The 23,373-nt window shown below is 46.8% G+C and overlaps 1 protein-coding gene across 2 annotated transcripts in view; it reads right to left on the reverse strand.

The window, feature by feature from the left end:
• The window catches only part of CDH2 (cadherin 2), a 166,459-nt gene that overhangs the window by 26,937 nt on the left and 116,149 nt on the right, over positions 1 to 23,373 (reverse strand). For both annotated transcript variants that reach the window (XM_064170818.1, XM_064170819.1), the window contains exons 8-14: positions 18,984 to 19,121; positions 18,378 to 18,563; positions 15,642 to 15,898; positions 13,588 to 13,730; positions 11,132 to 11,365; positions 9,606 to 9,839; positions 6,352 to 6,491 (exon numbers count right to left, since the gene is read on the reverse strand). In XM_064170818.1, the coding sequence (XP_064026888.1) occupies positions 6,352 to 6,491; positions 9,606 to 9,839; positions 11,132 to 11,365; positions 13,588 to 13,730; positions 15,642 to 15,898; positions 18,378 to 18,563; positions 18,984 to 19,121 (1,332 nt within the window). The remainder of the gene's footprint in view (positions 1 to 6,351; positions 6,492 to 9,605; positions 9,840 to 11,131; positions 11,366 to 13,587; positions 13,731 to 15,641; positions 15,899 to 18,377; positions 18,564 to 18,983; positions 19,122 to 23,373) is intronic.

Here is a 23,373-nt window from a genome sequence, read left to right on the forward strand (position 1 = left end):
AACTTGGACAAAAAAAGCAGAGATCTTCATGGTCAGTGCCTTCTGCTCACCATGTTCTGCACACAGCTTTGCTTCTGCAGTCCTTTGCTAAGCTAGTTTGCAGAAATGAGATTACTACTGGCAGGGCACTTGCTGGGACACTGTCAAAGGCTTCGTATTCCAAGTTCTTGAACCCTACATAATATGCATGCAAAACCAAAGTAAACCTAAACCAGATATAATCCTCCCTCTTTCCCTTGGGAACAGAGGCAAGAAGAGAACCAAGAACAAATGAACCCAAGAATTCTGATCATCGAGCTGAGCACAGGTGGAAATCATAGAAATCATAGAATCAACCAGGCTGGAAGAGAGCACCAAGCTCAGCCAGTCCAACCTAGCACCCAGCCCTATCCAATCAACCAGACATGGCAATAAGTGCCTCATCCAGGCTTTGCTTCAACACCTCCAGGGACAGCAACTCCACCACCTCCCTGGGCAGCCCATTCCAATGCCAATCACTCTCTCTGCCAACAACTTCCTCCTAACATCCAGCCTAGACCTCCCCTGGCACAGCTTGAGGCTGTGTCCCCTTCTTCTGTTGCTGGGTGCCTGAGAGAAGAGCCCAACCCCACCTGGCTACAGCCTCCCTGCAGGTAGCTGCTGCAGACAGCAATGAGCTCTGCCCTGAGCCTCCTCTGCTGCAGGCTGCACACCCCCAGCTCCCTCAGCCTCTCCTCACAGAGCTGTGCTCCAGGCCCCCTCCCCAGCCTTGCTGCCCTTCTCTCAACACCTTCCAGCACCTCAACATCTCTCTTGAATGGAGGAGCCCAGAAGTGGACACAGCACTCAAGGGGTGGCCTGAGCAGTGCTGAGCACAGGGGCAGAAGAACCTCCCTTGTCCTGCTGCCCACACTGCTCCTCAGCCAGCCCAGGATGCCATTGGCTCTGCTGCCCACCTGGGCACTGCTGCCTCATCTTCATCCTACTATCTACCAGTACACCCAGGTCCCTTTCTTCCTGTCTGCTCTCAGCCACAATATCAAACCAAAATAAAGTCAAATAAACTCCCTGAAAAGCAAATCAGAACTTATGTCATTATCATGCAGTGCAGACAGAAAATGAAGGGCAGCTGTGAACAGTTTGTGTTGTGGATAGTTTGTGCTCCCTGTTCAGCCATTCTGGACAGGAACAAATTCCTGACTTGGAAGCTGCTGGAGAACCTCCTTCCTTTTTGTCAACACAGTGGTTAAACCTGTGGTATCTTGCTACAGAGGTGGTTAAGAAGCTTGCTGTACTTTGTATGAGACTTTATTTTCCTTTCCTGTAATGTTTGTTATGTTTGGAGTGGAGAAAGACCTTTCAGACCCTCAGTCACTATGGTCTACTGCTGGTGGCTCAGGAAAGGGAGCAGTGTACCTGAACTGTGTGGCTGGCAGCTCTGATAAACAGTCTGGAACACTGGTACTAAAAATCTGTCCTAAGAAAGCAAGCAGTAGTTCTGGGGCTGAGAATCATTCCATTTCTATATCCCCTGACATCTCTCTGTGTTTAGGTGCTTCCTCCACTCACTGTGAGAGGAAATAATCCTAATTTCCCATTCCTCACCACTACCCTGCCAGGTTTTGCTTTCATTGCCTGCACTATGCTTGGCTCACTGCTGGTGAAAGGCTGCAGGTTTAAATCCTGCAGATCTCAGTGTTGCCTCCTGCCACTGCTACCCTGACTATTCCTCTCACAAAGGCAGCACTTTCACTGGGGAGGAGTGGAGCACAAGGTGGGCAGGAGAGACATCAGCATCACTTCTCCACTATTCAGTACTTCACTCTGACTGTAGGCTGCTACAGAGCTTCAGGTTTCCCATCTGCAGCACAACCTCTCAACACTACTCCAGCATCACCTCTGACTTCTCAGTGAATACTCTGAGAGCCTTTCTGACTCTGTCCTGAGGGCTGAACAGAAAATAATTAATTAACACACAAAAATCACAAGAAAATTGCTGAAGGGACCCTCCAGAGAACTGTGAGTGAAGAAGAGGTTCACTGGAAAACGAGGACTGGGTTTTCTTCATGTGTTTTAAGCTTGCAGTAACAGATGCACAAACAGGATGCAACTCTTGTACTCAAGCTATCATGGTACAAACAACCAGCAAGGGTCGGCTTCAATTTATTTAGTAACATAAGCAATTTTCCTTCCAAAAGTGCCTAAACTGAAGTTTCCTTTGCAAATTGCTTAAAAAGAAAGTTATGCAGAAAAGCCAGGAAGCAGGAGCAGTACTTGGGGAAATGCAGGAAACATGGAAATTACTAAGGGCAACACAGATTTCAGACAAACACGCTGAGGGAAGCTTCAAACGTCTGTACCACTGAAGGGAGACTCTTTTCAGACAGCTCAAGTGCCAGATGACTGTGACTGGGGCTGTCTAGGAGAATTACACTTCATTTTTCAAGGCTTTTTTACTGCAAAATGTCTCAGGCTCTATTAGAGGCACTGTTCCCTTTGTAATTACTGCACTCACTTCAATAATGTGCATGAACCTCCTGTTTGTCATGTTCATGAAGTACTTAATCACAGACTCACAGAACCTCAGAGGTTGGAAGGGACCTCCAGAGATCATCCAGTCTAACCTCCCTGCCAAGCAGGATCACCCAGAGTAGTTTGCACAGGAATGCATCCAGGTGGGTTTGGAAAGTCTCCAGTGAAGGACACTGCACAATCACTCTGGGCAGCCTGGTCCAGGGCTCTGTCATCCTCACTGTACAGAAGTTTCACCTCATGTTCAGCTGAAACCTCCTCTGTTCCAGTCTGTAGCTGCTGCTCCTTGTCTTATTGCTGCTGACCATAAAAAATAGATTGGCCACAGCCACTTGACACCTACCCCTCAGGTATTTCACAGAATAGTAGAATCATAGAATCAGTCAGGGTTGGAACGGACCACAAGGAGCAGCCAGTTCCAACCCCCCTGCCATGCCCAGGGACACCCTACCCTAGAGCAGGCTGCACACAGCCTCAGCCAGCCTGGCCTCAAACACCTCCAGCCATGGGGCCTCAACCACCTCCCTGAGCAACCCATTCCAGCCTCTCACCACTCTCCTGCTCAACAACTTCCTCTTCACGTCCATCCTGAACCTACCAAGCTTTGCTTCACCCCCCCAGTCCTGTCACTCCCTGATATCCTGAAAAGTCCCTCCCCAGCATTTTTGTAGGTCCCTTTCAGATCCTGAAAGGCCACAAGAAGGTCACCTGGGAGCCTCCTCTTCTCCAGCCCGCACAGCCCCAACTCTTTCAGTCTGTCCTCATAGGACACACACATTGATCAGATCTCCTCTCAACCTTCTCTTCTCCAGACCAAACAGCCCCAGGTTTCTCAGTCTCTCTCCATAGGGGAGATGCTCAAGTCCCCCATTCATCGTCATGGCTGTCTGCTGGCCTCTCTCCAGCAGGTCCCTATCTCTCCTGTACTAGGGAGTCCAAAACTGGGCACAGTATTCCAGGTGTGGTCTCACTAGGGCAGAGCAAAAAGGGAGAAGAACCTTCCTAGTCCTGCTGGACATACTTTTCTTGATGCAACCTGGAATGCCATTGGCTCTCCTGGCCACAAAGGGATCACGGCTGTCCCATGAAGAACTTGCTGCCCATCAGCACTCCAAGGTCTTTCCCCACAGAACTGCTCTTCAGCAGGGCAGCCTCAACCTGTACTGGTGCCTGATGTTATATATTAGTAAGCCTCCTCTGGAAGAAAGAAATCACACTGCTCCACCAGATTGGAGTTCTCTAGTTGAATCATAGAATCAACCAGGCTGGAAGAGACCTCCAAGCTCATCCAGTCCAACCTAGCACCCAGACCTAGCCAGTCAACCAGACCATGGCACTAAGTGCCTCATCCAGGCTTTTCTTGAACACCTCCAGGCATGGCGACTCCACCACCTCCCTGGGCAGCCCATTCCAATGCCAATCACTCTCTCTGCCAGGAACTTCCTCCTAACATCCAGCCTAGACCTGCCCTGGCACAGCTTGAGACTGTGTCCCCTTCTTCTGTTGCTGGTTGTCTGGGAGAAGAGCCCAACCCCACCTGGCTACAGCCTCCCTTCAGGTAGTTGTAGATAGCAATGAGGTCCCCCTGGAGCCTCCTCTTCTGCAGGCTGCACACCCCCAGCTCCCTCAGCCTCTCCTCATAGAGTTTGTGTTCCAGGCCCCTCACCAGCCTTGCTGCCCTTCCACCTTCCAGCACCTCAACATCTCTCTTGAATGAAAGAGCCCAGAACTGGACACAGCACTCAAGATGCAGCCTGAGCAGTGCTGAGCACAGGGGAAGAATAACCTCCCTTGTCCTACTGGCCACACTGTTCCCGATCCATTTCCTCTGCACTACCTTGGAGAGAGAGAGTGTAAGATAAAGCTATTCTTAGCATGCAGACATGAGTGCCAGTCCTCTGGCATGTCAGCAGTGGTCCAAGCAGAGGTGACAGGAGAGCAAACGCACATGGCACCTGCCTGCAAAGGCATCTGAATCAACACAGATGTGTCCTGACAGCTACTTGAAACGAATACTTTCCAAGCTGAAATCCCAGTAGTGGCCAATCAGCCAATAGCCAACACTGCTGTGTGTCTGGAAAGGCATTCAGCCACCACCAGAAAAGGTGGCTTCTGGAGTAGGCTGCATTAGGCACTCAGCACTGGTGATTCTGCATGACAGAGCCCCAGACAAGGAGTGGAGAGGGTTTAAAGACTGCAATGCAGAGTAGAGGTGAATTTGCATTTAAATACAACAGCCTTAGCTGGGATATAGGCAGAATATGACTAAGTGGACAAGACACTGGATTTACATTTCATCCAAAAGGCAAGCAATTGGAACTTCTGGAACTGCTAAGAGCAACATGAGAAAGCAGTATTATAGTTCAGGGTTTAGAAACATCCCTGAATGCCTTCAGTATTTACAGAAGAAATTAGCTAGAGTGGTGGGGGTTGAAAAGGACCTCTGGAGATGATCTTTTCCAACCCCCCTGCCACACAGGATCAGCTAGAGCAGACTGCACAGGATGGTGTCCAGGCAGGTTTTGAATGACTCCAGAGATGGAGACTCCACCACCTCTCTGGGCAGTCTGATCCAGAGCTCCACCACTCTCAACATAAAGGAAATTCCTATGTTCCAGTTTGTGCCACTTACTCCTTGTACCTGAACACCACTGAAAAAATACTGGCCCCATCTTCCTGACACCCACCCTCCTGGCACCCTTAAGCATTGGTTTAAACTGGCAGAGGGGAGATTCAGACTAGATGTTAGGAAAGGGATCTTTACAGTGAGGGTGGTGAAACACTGGCACAGGCTGCTCAGGGAGGCTGTGGATGCTCCCTCCCTGGAGGTGTTCAAGGCCAGGTTGGATGAGGCCTTGAGCAACCAGTTCTAGTGGGCCTACGGTGGGGGGCTGGAACTGGATGAGCTTTGAGGTCTCTTCCAACCTAAACCGTTCTATGATTCTGTGATTGATAAGACCTTTCCCAGTCTTCTCCAGGCAAAATACTCACAAGTCCCTCACTCTTTCTTCATAATCATAGAATCACAGAATTGCCAGGACTGGAAGAGACTGCAAAGATTATCTAGCTCCAAAGTCCCTGCAATGTGCAGATCAGGTTGCTCAGAGCCACATCCAGCCTGGCCTTACAAACATCCAGTGCTGAGGCTTCCACCACCTCCCTGGGCAACCTGTTCCAGTGTCTCACCACCCTCATGGTATCACACAGTATCACACAGTATCATCACGGTTGGAAGAGACCTCACAGATCATCAAGTCCAACCCTTTACCACAGAGCTCAAGGCCAGACCATGGCACCAAGTGCCACGTCCAATCCTGCCTTGAACAGCTCCAGGGACGGCGACTCCACCACCTCCCCGGGCAGCCCATTCCAGTGTCCAATGACTCTCTCAGGGAAGAACTTTCTCCTCACCTCCAGCCTAAATTTCCCCTGGAGCAGCCTGAGGCTGTGTCCTCTTGTTCTGGTGCTGGCCACCTGAGAGAAGAGAGCAACCTCCTCCTGGCCACAACCACCCCTCAGGTAGTTGTAGACAGCAATAAGGTCTCCCCTGAGCCTCCTCTTCTCCAGGCTAACCAATCCCAGCTCCCTCAGCCTCTCCTCGTAGGGCTGTGCTCAAGGCCTCTCCCCAGCCTCGTTGCCCTTCTCTGGACATGCTCAAGCATCTCAATGTCCCTCCTGAACTGAGGGGCCCAGAACTGAACACAGTACTCAAGGTGAAGAACTTCATCCTAACACCCCATCTGAATCTACCCACTTCTAGTTTTGCTAGTTTTAATGTGCCACCAGAAAGAAAACGAAGTGCAAAGTGAGGACCAACTGAATAGAAAGCCAATTCCTCACCTGATCTTCTTCCCCACCACCTTCTTCGTCGTACTTCAGAATGTTGTCCCTCACATCATCCTCTGGATCAATCAAGAGCTGCTTTGCCTGACGCTCTTTATCCCGGCGCTTCATCCACACCACGAACATCAGCACCAGAACTGCATTGCAAAAAGGGAAGTTACAAACCCACATCTTGACTTCTGACACAAAGCCATGGGAAACTGTACAAATTTAACACCAAAATTAAAAACCAACCCAAACAAACCCCAAACAAGCAAAAACCTCCCAAACAAAAGCAAACAAAAAACCCAACAAACAACTCTCCCCCCCGTCAAAAAAAAATCCAATCCCATATAAAACTCAACCAAACAAAAAAAAAAACCCAACCAAAACCAAGGAAAAGAGGCAAAACCCCAAAATCAATCAATCAAACAAAAAAAACTCCAAAAATAAATGAAACAAACAAACAAAAAAAAAACAAACAAAAAACCCTAAAACAACAAAAGCAGGAAGAAAATAAAGAAAAAAAAAACAAGTTTGTTGTCTTTGACTGTTCTGGATGAGTTTTGGTTTTGTTTTCATTACAAAAAAAGAAGCCATAGAAGGCAGATTAAGCAACAGATGTTTGAAACTTGAGCTACTACAGGCAATGTGATTGGGAAATCAATCAGAGATTCACGTGCACGAGTCACAAATCCATTCCACAGCTGCAAAACAAACTTGGCAGGAAAAGTAAGAAAAAGATCAAGCTTCACAAAGTTCTGGTTTCAATAGGGAATCTCTCCAACAATGGGCACAATTCCACAAGACTTTATTATTTGTATTTTTGATGCTGTGCCCCAAGAATACAGAGCAATTCATACAGTTTCAGTCATTCTGATGTTTGAACACCACCAAGCCGAGGCTATTTCGGTGTGCAGCTCAGCAGCCTGTTAAGAGCAGACCATATTGCTGCCTAATGTTGAGATTTATGTTTAGAAGCAAGAGGAATGGAGGCTATGGAAAAGGCAGTGGCATTTAGAGCTATATATTTTTAATCTCTGATCTCAGTAACTTCAAGGTATACTGTTTGTTTGCAAAGTGATGTTGTTAAAAGGAAAATCAAATGAGAAACCAAGCAGAACACAGGCAAATCAGTGTCACACAGGATGGGCATGTTTCCAGTTAGAGCTTCCTGGCAGGAGATTCCAGTGTGTCTAGGATGTCAATGTATGAAGAACAGATGATCCCAAGGGCTGGAGCATCTCTCCTGTGAGAACAGGCTGAGAATTGGGTTTGTTCAGCCTGGAGAAGAGATAGCTCCATGGAGACCTTAGAGCAGCCATCCAGCGTTTGAAGGGGGCTACAGGAGAGCTGGAGAGGGACTTCTGACAAAGGCATAGAGTGACAGGACAAGAGGTAATGGCTTCAAACTGGAAGAAACTGGATTTAAATGAGACATTAGAAAGAAATTCTTCCCCATGAGGATGGTGAGGCACTGGAACAGGTCACCCAGACAAGCTGTGGAGGCTTCAAGGCTGTCACTGTTGAAAGTCAGGTTGGATGGGGCCTTGAGTAACCTGATCTAGTAGGTTGTGTTCCTGCACATGGCAGTGGGGTTGGAACTAGCTGATCTTTAAGGGCCCTTCCAACACAAACCATTCTATGATTCTACAATGCTATGACTAAATAGTTTTAACATTGTTCTGGAAATTCCAGTTCTAATCTTTGAAGGGCATCCTCTCTCAAGGAAATAATTATACTGCACTTGTGTAGCCCCCCCAAGCTTAGGCAGGCTCTACTGCTTTTTTAATTGGCTTTTATTTTGAAATTACTCCTTTCCATCATTTTGTATTCTCTTGGCTGGTACACAGTGGAATCTGAACAAGATAATACCTTGCTTGTGTTCCACCACAATGAGGAAACAGTTAAGCACAATGTGTAGGAGAGCTAGCATTTAATTTACTACACTGGACAGACCCTTCACCATGGCACTTAGTCATTTCCCTTACTGAAAGCACTTGACATGAAAAGAAAATCCTAGCCCAGCTCTGTGCAGTACTTAGACAAACACATCTCTGTGCCTGCACGGCCTTAGTGTGAAGGGCTGTGCTGTATACTTTACTAAACCACCCAACAGCCTCCTTACTCTCATCTGAAGCACAACAGCAGCAACACCAGAGCACTCCTCACAGGCTGTTACCTGCTGTGGGTGGCATCCAATCAGACAGTGCCAGCAGCGTGAGTCAGAAGAGATGTCTGGAGGCTGATCACATCTTCAACTTGGTCACTCAATTAATAAGTGCTCATGGGCACAGATGGAAAACCTCTTCCATGAACCCACCATGGGGCCTAGCTGCCATGCAAGTGTTGTGATCTGCCTGACACTCCCAATCCTTCACTATCAGAACGTTTCCATTATTTGTAAAGACATGAAACTAAGAAGCCACAGCCACAGAATGTCAGTGTGGTAGGGCTTGGAAGTGACTTCTGGACATAGTCTAGTTCAGCCTCCCCACGAAAGCAGGGCCACCCACAGCAGGTTGTCCAGGACTGTGGACAGCAGGGCCACTCACAGCAGGCTGTCCTGGATTGTGGACAGCAGGGCCACCCACAGCAGGTTGTCCAGGATTGTGGACAGCAGGGCCACTCACAGCAGGCTGTCCTGGATTGTGGACAGCAGGGCCACTCACAGCAGGCTGTCCTGGATTGTGGACAGCAGGGCCACTCACAGCAGGTTGCCCAGGACTGTGGACAGAAGGGCCACCCACAGCAGGTTGTCCTGGATTGTGGACAGCAGGGCCACTCACAGCAGGTTGTCCAGGATTGTGGACAGCAGGGCCACTCACAGCAGGTGATCCAGGATTGGAACCTCTCCAGAGGAGACAACTCCACAACCTCTCTGAGCAGCCTGCTCCAGTGCTTTGTCACCCTCAAAGTAAACAAGCTTTACTTTACATTTAGCTGGAACTTCCAGTCTGTGCTGGTTGCCTCTTGTCCTATTACTGGGCACCACTGTAAAGTTTGTCCCCATCCCCTTTACCTCCACCCTTTAGATATTCATAAGCTTGGAGAAGACCTCCTCTCAGGCTGCTCTTCTCCAGGTTAAACAGCCCAAGTTCTCTCATGCTCTGCAGTCCCCTCCACATCTTTCTGGCCTCTGCTGGACTTGTGTCTGAAGCGGAGTCTTTAACCACTTCCCCATCTTCATCAAGGCACATGGCACTAAAGCATAAAACTGTACTTGCAAAAGAAGAATCAAAGAGTTAAGATGAAGAGATCCATTTACTCACTGAGCAAGATGATGATACAAAGCAGGATTGCAATGATGGCTCCAGTGCCCAGGCCTGCACCAACGATCCGGTCGACGTCGGTGCAGTCTCCATTTATGTCACACTGGCAAACCTTCACTTTCAGCACAGAAGTGCTGGATGCATGTGGGTTTCCAGAGTCTGTAATTACTATGGGCACATCGTAGATGCCAGCCTCCAGGAACCTGATCCTTAAAGAAAGCTGGGCGTGATCACCTGTGTGTGAAAAGACATTGGTTAACAAGACAGGTACTGCTCCTGTGGGTTTTAAACTGAATGGACTAAACTGACTCTTCCCTAAGCTCTGCAGTAAGTCATGGTTGAATCCACTACACAACACTCAGGGTAACAGACTTCAATTACTGTGGACATCTTTTCATTCTTAAAGGTTCTCTGGGGAACTTATACCACCAAGGTGGTTTTCTGTTCACAGAATCATTTCGTTGGCAGAGACGCTGAAGATCTAGTCCAACCTTCAATCTAACACCAGCGTGGCCATTAAATCGTGTCCCAAAGTGCTGTGTCCACACATTCTTTGAACAGAATGACAGCACACATTCAGTTGGAAGAGACCTTCAAGATCATGCAGTCTGACCTGCAGCACAGCACTGAAAGGTCAACATTAAACCATGTGCCTAAGAGCCAAGTTCACACAGCTGCTTAAACACCTCCAGGTGACTCCACCACCTCCCTGGGCAGCCTGTTCCAACCCCCAGCCACTCTTAACAGAAAGAAATTTTTCCTGATATCCAATCCAAACCTCCCCTGGAGTAACTTAAGGCCACTTCCTCCTCTTGCTCTATCACCTGAGAGAAGAGACCAAACCCCACCTCATGTGCTAGTTTGAGCCTAGCTAGAATGTTTTGGTGAGGATTAGATCACAGGCTGCGAAAGAGAAAAACATGTGATGTCTACTTCACTCATAGCCTTGCTGAGAGGTATAAGAACAAGAATTCAAACATAGATAAGGTCCTTCTTCTGGGGGAACTGGCTAAGCTCCATTTCTCTCTAGCCTCTCTGCCGTCTCTCTGATTAATCCACTTTGCTTCCTAACCCCCCGTGGCTGAACCTCCATTCTTCCTTGGGACTGGGGTAAGGTTGAGAGGGGTAGGAGAAGGTGGAAGGGTGGTTGGGAGCCCGTCCTGGGGACTCAGGTTTCTGGGAGGGCTGTTGTGTTTCTGCATTACCTTTTACCTTGTCTATTTCTGTCTATAACTGCATATACTCTAACTATCTGCTTGCATATTGTGCTAGCTGTAAATATAAGCTTCATTCAATTTCCAGAGCTGGCTGAGTCTAGTCTGGGTGATTTACAAAGTGTGGGGGGTGGGTAACACCCAAACCATCACACCTCACCACAAACTCCTTTTGGGTAGCTGTAGAGAGCAATGAGGTCTCCCCTCACATTAACCACATCTACGCTCACTGCAAAATGACATCAAAGTCAAATTGAGCCTCTTTAAAATGATTAAGCTTTTGATGATGAAGACTTCTGTGATGTTAATTACCACTAATTCGAACAATGGTCCAATTCCTCTTAATACTGGCAGGGGTATCAGGCAGCTCAAAGGCAAAGGGGCCTGCGTTTGGATCTATGTCAGGGTCGATGGCAGTGATGTTAATTGCGTTAGGCTGCAGAGTTTCACAGGTGGTGGCTTCTTTTGGGTTCACTTGGGGGGCATTATCATTGATGTCCAGCAGATAGATCTGAAGTGTGCCAGTTCCACTCATTGGGGGAATTCCTGAAAGAGCAGAAGATGCTGTTGAGTCTGTTTCCAGTTGTACAGTTACCACACTGAAGCTGTACCAACACTGTTCAATTTCCACATACATAACATCCACTTCCACTTTGGGATTCTATCTTTACCAAGCCAATATCTTACACTGTCATTGCTCTTGCTAACACAAAGATTCTTATGTAGCCTGTTCTCAGGAAAAAAAGAATTGCCCTCGTCAGCAAAACTCAGCAGGAATCTGCAGATCCACAGCTCAGGGATTCAAGCCCTTTACTGACCAGGCAGCCACTGTCTCTCTGGAAACAGTCCACATCAAAAGCTTCAAAGAAAATCCTGCAAAATTGGATAATTTATCCTCTGGAGAAATTCTCTGGGAGCTTTGAAGACTTATGATCACCCTTTACCACAAGTGTGCTACTTAAATTCTCTCCAACACTGACTTTCAGCACACTACCTCTAGACATCCTTGCTATCCACATCACATCTGTGATGCTTCTGCAAACCTTGCTGCAGTCAAAGATTTATGTCAACAAGTGACACTGAACAGCTCAGTGCAGTTAGCAATGGTTCTCATTCCACAACTTCTCCAATAACATTCTGGTTTTCATGAATTGTCTTCTCCAGGATCACAGAACTGGTTTAGCTGGAAAAGACCTCTAGGATCAACCCAACACCAGCATGGCTACTAAATCAAAGTGGTTTTTGGACCCCTCCAGGAATGGTGACTCCACCATCTCCCTGCTCCAATCCCTGAGCACTCTTGCAGGAAAGAAATTTCTCCTAATATCCAACCTAAACCTCCTCTGGTGCAATTTGAGACCATTTCCTCTCATTCTATTGCTTGATACTAGGGAGAAGAGACCAACCCTGACCTCACTGCAACCTCCATTCAGGGAGTTGTAAAAAGCAATGAGGTCTTCCCCAGCCTCCTCTTCTCCAGACAGAGCCAAAGGAGAGCTAGAGTGGGTCTGGCTTTGTTACACTCTACAACCTGTCTTTGTTGTACTCCATTCTAGCAGAATTCTGTAGTTTCTCTTCTCTCCACAGCAAACAGAACTTCCCTCCTCTAACGTTAGAGTTTTGTTAACTACACTTTTCCACCTTCCTGGTATCAGCTATGCACACTACACACAGTATCACAGTATCATCAGGGTTGGAAGAGACCTCACAGATCATCAAGTCCAACCCTTTACCACAGAGCTCAAGGCCAGACCATGGCACCAAGTGCCACATTCACAAAAACACATTTCAGACCAATAATGGGTGAATTTATTATGACCTTTGTAAACTCAGATTCTGTATTAGATGATATAGTTTAGTGTCTGAGAGAATTGTGGTATATCTGACTAAAGTGAAATTATAAGCTAGCACATTTAGGCTGCATTGTATTATCCTAAAACAAGGAATGCATTTTAGTGTGAACTCATCAAATATACAAGTTTATTAGTACAAGAACTAATTTGGTAGTTATTGTCTCATGAGAATAACTCATGAGAGTTTTTGTGTTCTTAGAATCTAGTGGAAGATACTTGGGGGAAAAAATATATATCTCTATATATAGTTTATTAGTAACTTACAGTCCTTAAAAATAAAGTGTGATATTACCTGCAAAGTACAGGGGCAGGACAGATGTACAGATTCACCAGGACAGGGATTGTAGCATCTCACTCAGCATCACACAGACAATTTCTCTGTCCCACAATGGGATTCACAGCCCCTCAATTCACAGCTCTTCTAATGTGATTTTGAATTCATAGATAGTTGAGTGCAGCTACTTGTAGTTTGCAGAATGTTTAAGCTTCTTCTACACAGCAGTCCAGCCTGAATCAAAGGACTCATTTCTGAGCAGAAGCTGCCAACTGTCATCACCACACTGACAACAAAAGGACACTTCTCCCTTTGGATGTGGAAAACCACCATGCCTCTCCCCCAACACCTTGCTTCCTGTAACACCCCACTCATGCTGTGCACTTACTCTGCCCACTGCTCCCCACGCAGCTGTCGACAGCTTCCTGTAAACTCAGCTAATGGAATTAATCCAGTGCCTTTCTCCAAACACTTTTTTTTCAGCCCATTTTCCAAGCAACTGGGAAACAGAGTCTGATACTCACACAGAAGCCTGACTGGATCTGTTCTACACAGATCTTGTTTTCTGCCCCAGTAAAACTCGATGTCATTCAACCACACAGGAGTAAGCTCTTTTGAGAGCAGACAGTGTTGATACCTACCATTATCAGAAGCAAGAAAGGTTGCATTGTACATATTGTTTTGCACATATATTGACTCTCTGTCCAAAACAGCTGTAGTAGTTATTTGTCCATTAACAGGGTCAATTTTCAACCAGTTGGCAGGATCTGAAAGTTTGGAGTACCTGTGTGTTTGATTACAAGATGTTATTTATGTGCCAGCATAAATACTGACAGCAAAGACAGCAACAGCATTTCAATTTCTACCCTGAAAACATTTTTGTTCACTGAAATAAACCCCACAAACTTCTACTTTGTAAGCCTTCTTGCTAAAGTTCTTGAAAACACCTACTAAATACAGTCCTACATTTAGACTTGGGAAGTGCCCTGCCATGTGAGTTACCATGGAGCTGCAGTAAATCACACAACCACCACAAACATTTATATTCAGACTCAATTAAAATATGTCCTTGAAGATCTTTCTTTTTCTATCCTTACAGATCTGTTCAGACTGAATTTTATCAGAGCACTGAGAGCAGGAGAGAGGTAGAAATGGACAGTGTTAGAGCAGCACTGATTCACATTCATCTAGCACCTCCAAGATGATTTTGCAGAGGGCCTGCTTTTACTGCATGCTTCTCATCTTACTCTAGAAGAGAAGTGTCTTTCAGAATCATCCTTCTATCTCATAAATTTGCTCTTTGACATTAACCAAGTGCAAGATATCTTAGGCCACTAAAAATGCACAGATGCTTAAGTCCTCAAACTATCAGGTCTGTGATGGTTATGGCCAGAAATGTGCAAAACAACAGCAACAGCTTCAAGCAGGAAAATAAATCTCTAAGGACTCTGACTCTGAAAGGAAAGACAGAAAGGAAGCACTGGAGTTTTCTCCACGTGAGTTCAAAAAGCTGGAGGAACCTGAGTCCTGGCCCACAGTGCCACCTGAGGCACTGGGCCACAGCTTTACAGCTTAGGACTGCTGGTTGGACCTCCAAGCCAGTTGAGTCCAATCATTATTTCACTCTACCAAAGCTGGTGCCAAATCATGAAGCTCAGCACTGAACCATGAAGTTCAATAACACCAACACCATCTAGGTCAAGGCAAACCCAAGCACCAATACAGGCTGGGCAGCGACTGGCTTGAGAGCAGCCCTGAGGAGACTTGAGGATGCTGGTGGAGGAGAAGCTCAACAGGAGCCAGCAGTGTGCACTTGCAGCCCAGAAAGCCAAGCAGAGCCTGGGCTGCAGCAGGAGAAGTGTGGCCAGCAGGGCCAGAGAGGTGATTCTGCCCCTCTGCTGTGCTCTGCTGAGACCCCACCTGCAATACTGCATCCAGTTCTGGAGCCACTATTGCAAGATGTGCTGGAAGGTGTCCAGAACAGGGCCACGAGGATGATCAGAGGGCTGGAGCTGCTCTGCTGTGAGGAGAGACTGAGGGAGCTGGGGCTGTTCAGGCTGGAAAGAAGGCGGCTCTGAGGTGACCTTACTGTGGCCTTTCACTATCTTAAGGGAGCTACAAGAAAGCTGGGGAGGGACCATTTAAGGTGTCAGGGAGTGATAGGACTGGGGGGAATGGAACAAAGCTAGAAATGGGTAGATTCAGACTGGATGTTAGGAAGAGGTTCTTCAGCATGAGGGTGGTGAGACCCTGGAATGTGTTTCCCAGGGAGGTGGTGGAAGCCTCATCTCTGGAGATGTTTAAGGCCAGGCTGGCTGAAGCTCTGGAGATCCTGATCTAGTGTAAGGTGTCCCTGCCCATGGCAGCGGGGCTGGAAATGGATGATCCTTGTGGTTCCTTCCAACCCTGACTGATTCTATGATTCTCTGCCTCTTTGAGACACCTCCAGGGATGAGGATTCAACCACCCCAGCAGGCAGCCTGTTTCAGTGTTTGACAATCCTCTCAGCCAAGACCTTTCTTCTAATATCCAACTTAAACCTCCCCTGGTGCAACTTCAGGCCATTTCCTCTTGTCCTGTCACTTGTTATTAAGGAGAAGAGGCTTTGTGTGCTGTGGTCACTTCCTATGCACCCATTCCACGACATTGATGCTGCACCACAGTTGTTAAGTAACAGCAAGATGTCCACACAGACCTTAGAGAGGTTTGCTGCATGTAACGGTCTGGGTCCTGAGCAGTGAAAGTTGTCAGCATGCTGCCAGCAAGCAGCCCTTCTTCTTGGCGTACCAGCTTAGGGTTTGGGACAAAATATGGACTCTCATTCACATCAATGACCGTGATGGACACGGTTGCTGTTGACTGAGGAGGATGCTGGATCCCCTTCGCCAAAGGCACTTGGTTTTCCGCAGCTACAGTCAAGACAAACATCCTGTTGGTCTCGAAGTCAATAGGCTGGGAAAAAAAGCAAAGAGCAGGAAGAGTTAACATTTACTCTCGATGGCCAACAGGCACACAAGAGTATTTTCACACTAAAGCACATTTCTAAACATCAGTTGTACTGCTTTCCTCAGAAATGAGCAGAGAGCCTGAAGAGAACAATAAATGTAACACCTCAACGTGAGACTGGGTTGGGCTTTTGCTTAGCAGCAGCAGTTCTGGAGTCAGAACAGTCAGAAACCTCATCACTCTTGGACAGAACTTACTCTGGTACTGCCATTAGAGGTAACTGAGGAAACAAGCAGATCACTAGAAAATGATGTAAAAACTCCCAGCTTCATGCCATGCACTCATGTGAGCAGGTGTACCCCCCGAGGAGTTCTGCTGGGGTGAGAAACCTGCCTCCCTCCTCTCAGGGGGATGAAGGTGTTCTTCAAACAAGACCATGACCATTTCTAGTCCCGTGGATCAGAGACTCCCATGCCCTTCATGTTTCAATAGAAAGACTCTTTGTAATGTCAGCTAACCCTACTGCTGATACTATGTACAGCTCCCATCTTCAGAGTCAGACAACCTTCAGTTTGTGAACTTCCTCACTCAGCCAGAAGTCCAATTTAAGGAGTAAAACCAGTTTGAGCCTAGCTGCTCTGCTGTGCTGCACAGGGGTGAGGCATTCCCCAAGACTGTCTATGCGCTGATTACCTTCACTGATTCTAGACTTGAAGGAACCCTGTGCTCACAGGGACTGCTGGCACATGACAGTATGAAGTCAGTGACAAGAGACAATCCAATCTTCATTACAGGTTGACAGATCAACTCATTGCACTGCCAATAAAAACTGCAGGCTGACTTCCAACTCTTCCCATGCCTGGGTGCTTAGAGGAGCGCTTCAAAGCACAGACACTGACGTAAAATTCTTGCTGGAAGACTGCAGCAGAACAATTGGTACCTCTGGGGAAGTGAAGTTATAAAACAGAGACAGTTCTTAAAAAGCCCCCAGTGTGAACTGCCACTACAGCTGCACAAAAGTGGTATCTTTTTGTCACCTAGATAGGGAGGATTAAAAGTACAAAGTAAAAAATGAAGAAAAGGATAAAGGAAAAACAAAACCCAAACCCCACCAGTGAATGTTTTAATTTCCAAATGGGAACACTGGCATCTTGCACTTGACTTTTTAAGTGCATCAGCCAAAACCAGAACAGGCCAACTCATGAGACACTTATCAGAGGACCATGAGAAAAGGTTGCTAGTGCCTGGCAGGTTTAATTATAGAACTGCAATGTTATTATCACTTGGAGTAAGTCACTGCTCAACACAGAGCTGTGCTGGCTGGAGAATGAGGATAGAGAAGTTATTCCATAAAAGGTATTTAAATGAGGTTTTAAAAATAGCCACTCTCTAAAACCCTCTTGTAGAAGTAGCCTCCCACCTATCACTTCCTCTTCTCTAATTGTGCCTTGACTGCCTGTATCTGTTCCTTAATGGGAACATGTTGACATAAAACCTGCAGACAACAAGCATGACTGCTAATGGAGGCCAGGAGGTAGGAAGCTGTTTTTTCACACCAGGTACCAAGCAAATGGTTTTCCACTGACTAATTCCCATCTTTTGGCAAATAAAGCTTCAAGATCTGTCATTTCCAACAACCCAGCCTGCTAGGAAGAGTCCAGTGGAGAGCCATGAGGGTGATCAGGAGACTTGAGCACCTCCTCTATGAAGAGATTGAGAGCCCTGAGGCTGTTTGGAGAAGAGAAGACTGAGACAAGATCTCATCAATGTGTAGGAATATCTGAGAGGTGGCTGTCAAATGGCTGTGACCAAGCTCTTTCCAGTGGCAGCAATAAGACAAAGAGCAGCAGCTACAAACTGGAACAGAGAAGGCTCTGGCTCAACATGAGGAGAAACTTCTGTACGGTGAGGGTGACAGAGCCCTGGAGCAGGCTGCCCAGGGAGGTTGTGGTGTCCCCTTCTCTGAAGACTTTTCAAACCCACCTCGATATACTCCTGTGTGAACTACCCTAGGTGATCCTGCTTGGCAGGGGGGTTGGACTGGATGATCTCTGGAGGTCCCTTCTAACCTCTAAGGTTCTGTGATTCTGTGATTTTCAGAAGTGATCAGTTGGAACACTACTGATGGTGTAAGCAAGGGAATGCTCCAACAGGCAGATGGCCACTGCCACAAGACGGTGCCCATTCATTTTACTTTCCAGACTCACACTGGCCTCAGGCATTCCTCTTGAGTTGACACTGAGCTTCTCCTCAATGCTCTTGCACTGGTTTCACAGTATCACAGTATTATCAGGGTTGGAAGAGACCTCACAGATCATCAAGTCCAACCCTTTACCACAGAGCTCAAGGCTAGACCATGGCACCAAGTGCCACGTCCAATCCTGCCTTGAACAGCTCCAGGGACGGCGACTCCACCACCTCCCCGGGCAGCCCATTCCAGTGTCCAATGACCTGCTGACCTGGCTGAAGCACAGCCACCTCTCACCTTGACGACAGTGACCAGCCCATCGTTGCTGTTGGGGTCGGTGAGGATGGTGAAGCGCCCCGTGGGGTCCCCTCCGGTCATGCGGTACATGGCGTTCCAGGCAGGCGTGTGGGGCTGGTCCTTATCCGTCACCGTCAGGTTCGCCACGATCACATCCACCCTGTTTTCTGGCACCTCCCCATAGAACTGCACAAAAAAAGGCCAAGAAAACATCTGACCCTGGCTGCAGCAGCATGCAAGAGCCAGGCCACGCTGAACAGTCATCGAGGCTGGGGAGAAGAACTCTTCAGTGGAGCTCAGGCAATTTGTCTAGCCAAGTTTACCTGAGGCCACCCAGAGAACTGCTGGTTTGATTCCCTTGTCAGCTTTTGCCTTTTGGCCAAAGCAGAACATCCTATCTAAGGGAGATACAGGTTTATTTATTTATATATATACACACACACACATATATACACATCTATATATATATTCTGCATGTATTTCCACTCTGCCTGCCAGTACGCTCTCTAATAAGCAATAGATATTTACTGTCTGTGACTGTAATGAGCAAAGTGGGGAAGGGTTATAAATATGCACATCCCTCAGTTACTCCTACCCTGTACTTACAGTCATGGCAGTGAACTCTGGAGGATTGTCATTGACATCTGTCACAGTGATGACAGCAGTTGCTGTGTTTGAAAGACCATATGTTGGGTTTCCTTCCATGTCCGTAGCTTGAATTATTAATGTGTATTGTTGCACTTTCTGAAACACAAAATGACATCAACATAAGTTTTCAGACAAAACTAACATGACCATAGGACAGCAGGTGTTCCCAAAATTGCATTCACTAAGCGATGGAGCCTATCACACTGTTTACTTCAGTTAGCATCACCTGAAATGACAGGAGCAAAGACTGTGTCACAGGAAAACAGCAGCAGGCTCTGCCTTGCTATATTGAACAGTGGTGGTCTTCAAATAGCAGTGAGATGAGGAGAGCCTGCCTGCTTCCTCACCTCAAAACATCAAACCCACTTTGCATCTGGGAGTTCTGGCGGACAACAGCATGACCATGAGCCAGATATGTGCCCTTGTGGCCAAGAAGGCCAATGGGATCCTGGGGTGCATCAAGGAGAGTGTGGACAGCTGGTCAAGGGAGATTTTCCTCCCCATCTTCTATGTCTTAGTGAGGCCTCATCTGGAGTACTTGGTCCAGTTCTTGGCGTCCCAGTTGAAGTGGGACAGGGAACTCCTTGAGAAGGTACAGCAAAGGGCTGCAAAAATGCTGAGTGGAACATCTTTGATGAGAAAAGATTGAGAGAATTTGGGCTTTTTTGCCTGGCAAAGAGCAGACTGAGGGAGGATCACATCACTGCTGCTCAATACTTAAAGGGTGGGTGTCAGGAGGACATGCCCACCTGGACATGTTCTTGTGTGACCTTCTTTAGGCAAACCTGCCTTGGCAGGGGGGTTGGACTCATCTCCAGGGGTCTCTTTCAACAGCTACCATCCAGTGATTCTGGGACTGCACAGCTAATGCTGTTACCACAGATTTAGCAACACGTTCCAAATGGGAAAAAACCCAGAGTGCAGTTTATACTGAAATAGAGTAAGTCCTCAAAAGCATTTAAGAGAGCTGAGCCAAGGTAGGTTTGTTGGCCAAAGGGCCACAACTGCCAAGGTTCTGTCTCTGCCAAGCCCAAGGACAAAACCGCTGCTGCAGCTTCTCGTGATCACTATGGAAACCCAAGATGTCAGGGCTAACACAGACCAGTAAGGGCACTGGGAGAAAGGGGGAGGGAACAACCACACAGGGCTGCTTCCATAAATGTTAAACAGCCCAGCTGAAGATGGCTGCTGCTTTCCCACCCCCCTTCTCCCCACTCACTAACAGCCCTCCCAGCCAGGCGGCTCTCCCTCAGGGCTGGAGCAGGGCCAGGGCTCTCTCCAGCACATGTTCCTCAAACTGGTTTAACACCAACTCCACAGGGCTGGATTAAAAAAAGCAGAATCCAATATTAAATTAGAAAGCTATTTTTTGTGTGGAGCTGCTGAGGAGTTGCTTTTAACTCGTTGATGGTTTTCTCCCATGCAATGCAAATATTGCACATGGGTTGTCATATACCAGCTCAGCCTCCCAGGAGAGCGAGGTGTTGGCATCCAAGCTCTTCCCAAAAGAACATGCACAACCATAAGTTGCTGTTACTTTGAAATAGCACTTTCATGAATGGGTTACTGACACTGGCATAAACCTTCTGGCAAAATAAAAGTATTTAAAGAAAAGTAGTTTTTTTTTTCCATCCCCCTCCATCCCTGGCTTGGCATCTTCTTTTCTCTCACTACTGCAGTATGAGAGATTGCTTCTCATGGAAACAATTTACTAAAAGAGACTATGGATACTGACACAAAAAAATCCCAGCAAGGACAATCTCACTTATCATGGCTAACTGCCTCTCAAATTCTGGCCAGACACTACGACACGCATTAGACATTTAACAGCCACACAGACTTCCAAGCAGCAAGTAGGAGCCACTGACTTAAAAGGTTTTAAAAGAAGTTGGTTGTTTGGGGATTGTTTTTTGGTTGTTTTGTTTTAATGAATCCCTCAAGACTTCAAGCCTAGAACTGCTGAAAATTGTTGGATGGAGCCTTGAACAACCTGATCTAGAAGGAGGTGTCCCTGCCCATGGCAGAGGGGTTGGAACCAGATGATCCCTTCCAACCCAAGCTAGTCTACCATTCTTTATCTCCTGCTGAAGATGCTTGCATCATCCTTCACAGAGGAACCCTTACAACACCCTCCTGAGATGTCTATGTGCTAGTTTGGGGCTAGCTAGAATATTTTGGTGAGAAGAATTAGATGATAAGCTGTGAAAAGGAAACAGTGATGATGTCTACTGCACTCATAGGCTTGCTGAGACACATAAGAACAAGAACATAAACGTTGTTTGCTCTGTCTTTGGGGCTGCACTTCCCTCTCTAATCTGCTGTCTGTGTGACTAATCCATCTGCTTCCTAACCCCCCTGGCTGACCCTCCAAACTCAACTTGAATGTAAGGCAAAGTCTGGGTTAAGGTAGAGGAGTAGGAAGAAGGTGGAAGGGTGGTTGGGAGCCCCTCCTGAGGATTCTGGTTTCTGGGAGGGCTGCTGTGCTTCTGTATTGCTTTTTTTACCTTGTATATTTCTGTCTCTAGCTGTAGAGATTGTAAATATTTGCTTGCATATTGTGCTGATGGAGGTGGTGGAGTCACCATCCCTGGAGGTGCTCAAGGAAAGCCTGGATGAGGCACTTAGTGCCATGGTCTAGTTGATTGGACAGGGCTGGGTGATAGGTTACACTGAGTGATCTTGGAGGTCTCTTCCAACCTGGTTGATGCTATGATTCTATGAAAGCCTCATTCAATTTCCAGAGGCTGAGTCTAGTCTGGATGATTTTTCTTCAGTGGTGGGGGGTGGGTAACACCCAAATCATCACAGTGTATCACTGCATGCACATCCCACAGTCCTTTAAAAAGGCAAGACTAACATTATTTACACAGAAATGCAATATATATATGTGTTTAACAATGCATACATTTGCATATGAAATCTGGCTCGCAAAGTGACCTTCAAACTAAAATAAACATCCTAAAGGTTTCCCTCACAACACCACCAAGAGCAGCAGCCACGAGGGAATCAAAGAAATAATTTTACCACTTTTATCCCAGGGAAAAAAATAAAATAATAAAAAAAAAATACACTTTACTTATTGTGAAGCAATAAAACCTACAGCAGTGTTAAAACAAATCTTGCAGCCAGATGACTCCATGTTATTGAAACACCAGGTGCTTCTGATTCACCTGGGTCTTAACACATTGATCCCAAGAAGCAAATTTCATTAAGGAAACTCCATTATTACTACACAGAGACTCAACTTCTGCACAGTCTTCTTATTTGATTCTAGCTGAAGAAGTGCACTAGAAGCTTCCCCCTACAGAGTGCCCCAGAAGACAGCAATATATATGTTTGTTTTTCCCCCTCCCCAACACTCATATACAAAAAGATCAACTGCTGAGAATGAAATTTCAGATATGAACAAGAACATAACTTTCCATGCATGAGGGAGTTAGGGGAGGTGGCTCTCCTCTTTTTACTGAGGGCTGAGAAGCAGCCAAGAATAAGCTGTGGAGTTGGTGTCAGCAGCCTGCACGGACACTCTGCAGCAACACATCCCAAAAATGAACTGGCAGCTTCAAGAAAGAACACAGACCTCATCAGGTCACATCTTTCCACTTCAGCACAGGCCAAATGGAAGAGCACTTCACTGAATTAACCTTACGTGAGGCAGGAATGTCAGTGTGTAAATTTAGAGTACCCTGGGCCTGACATTTTGGCACCTCCAGCTAGTAAGGCAGATGTTTTAATGCTGAAGTGCATTCCACAGCAATAGTGGAAGAAGGAACAGCTGGATCTCATGAAACAGCATCTTTTGGGAGAGCAAGTGAAAGATTTCCCCTGCCTTTAGCTTAGTCCTTACCTAAGCAACTCTCCTCCTGTGCATGTTTGCACAGATAATAAGTGCAGAGTGCAGCTTAACTGAAATCACTAGCAGATGATGAATGCCAGCAGAGGAGCCACTCTTTGTTGTTGTTTGAACCCTTAAACACTCCTGTAAAGAGTGTGTCATAAAATCTGAGACCCAAAAATTGTGTCCAATATTTTATGAGTCTAATTAGAGCTCTCCAGAAATGGATGTTAGGGAGAAGTTCTATACCATGAGGGTGGTGAGACCCTGGAATGGGTTGCCCAGAGAGGTGCTGGAAGCCTCATCTCTGGAGGTGTTTAAGGCCAGGCTGAATGAGGCTCTGGGCAGCCTGATCTAGTGTGAGGAGTCCCTGCCCATGGCAGGGGGGTTGGAACTAGATGATCCTTGTGGTGCCTTCCAGCCCTGACTGATTCTATGATCCTATGATTCTAAAAAGAGACAAGACCTACAGAAAAAGCCAGAAGCAGATGGGTTAGTGGGCAATAAGGAATC

Source organism: Pogoniulus pusillus, chromosome 34, assembly GCF_015220805.1.
Source record: "Pogoniulus pusillus isolate bPogPus1 chromosome 34, bPogPus1.pri, whole genome shotgun sequence".
NCBI classification, from domain to species: Eukaryota; Metazoa; Chordata; class Aves; order Piciformes; family Lybiidae; genus Pogoniulus; species Pogoniulus pusillus.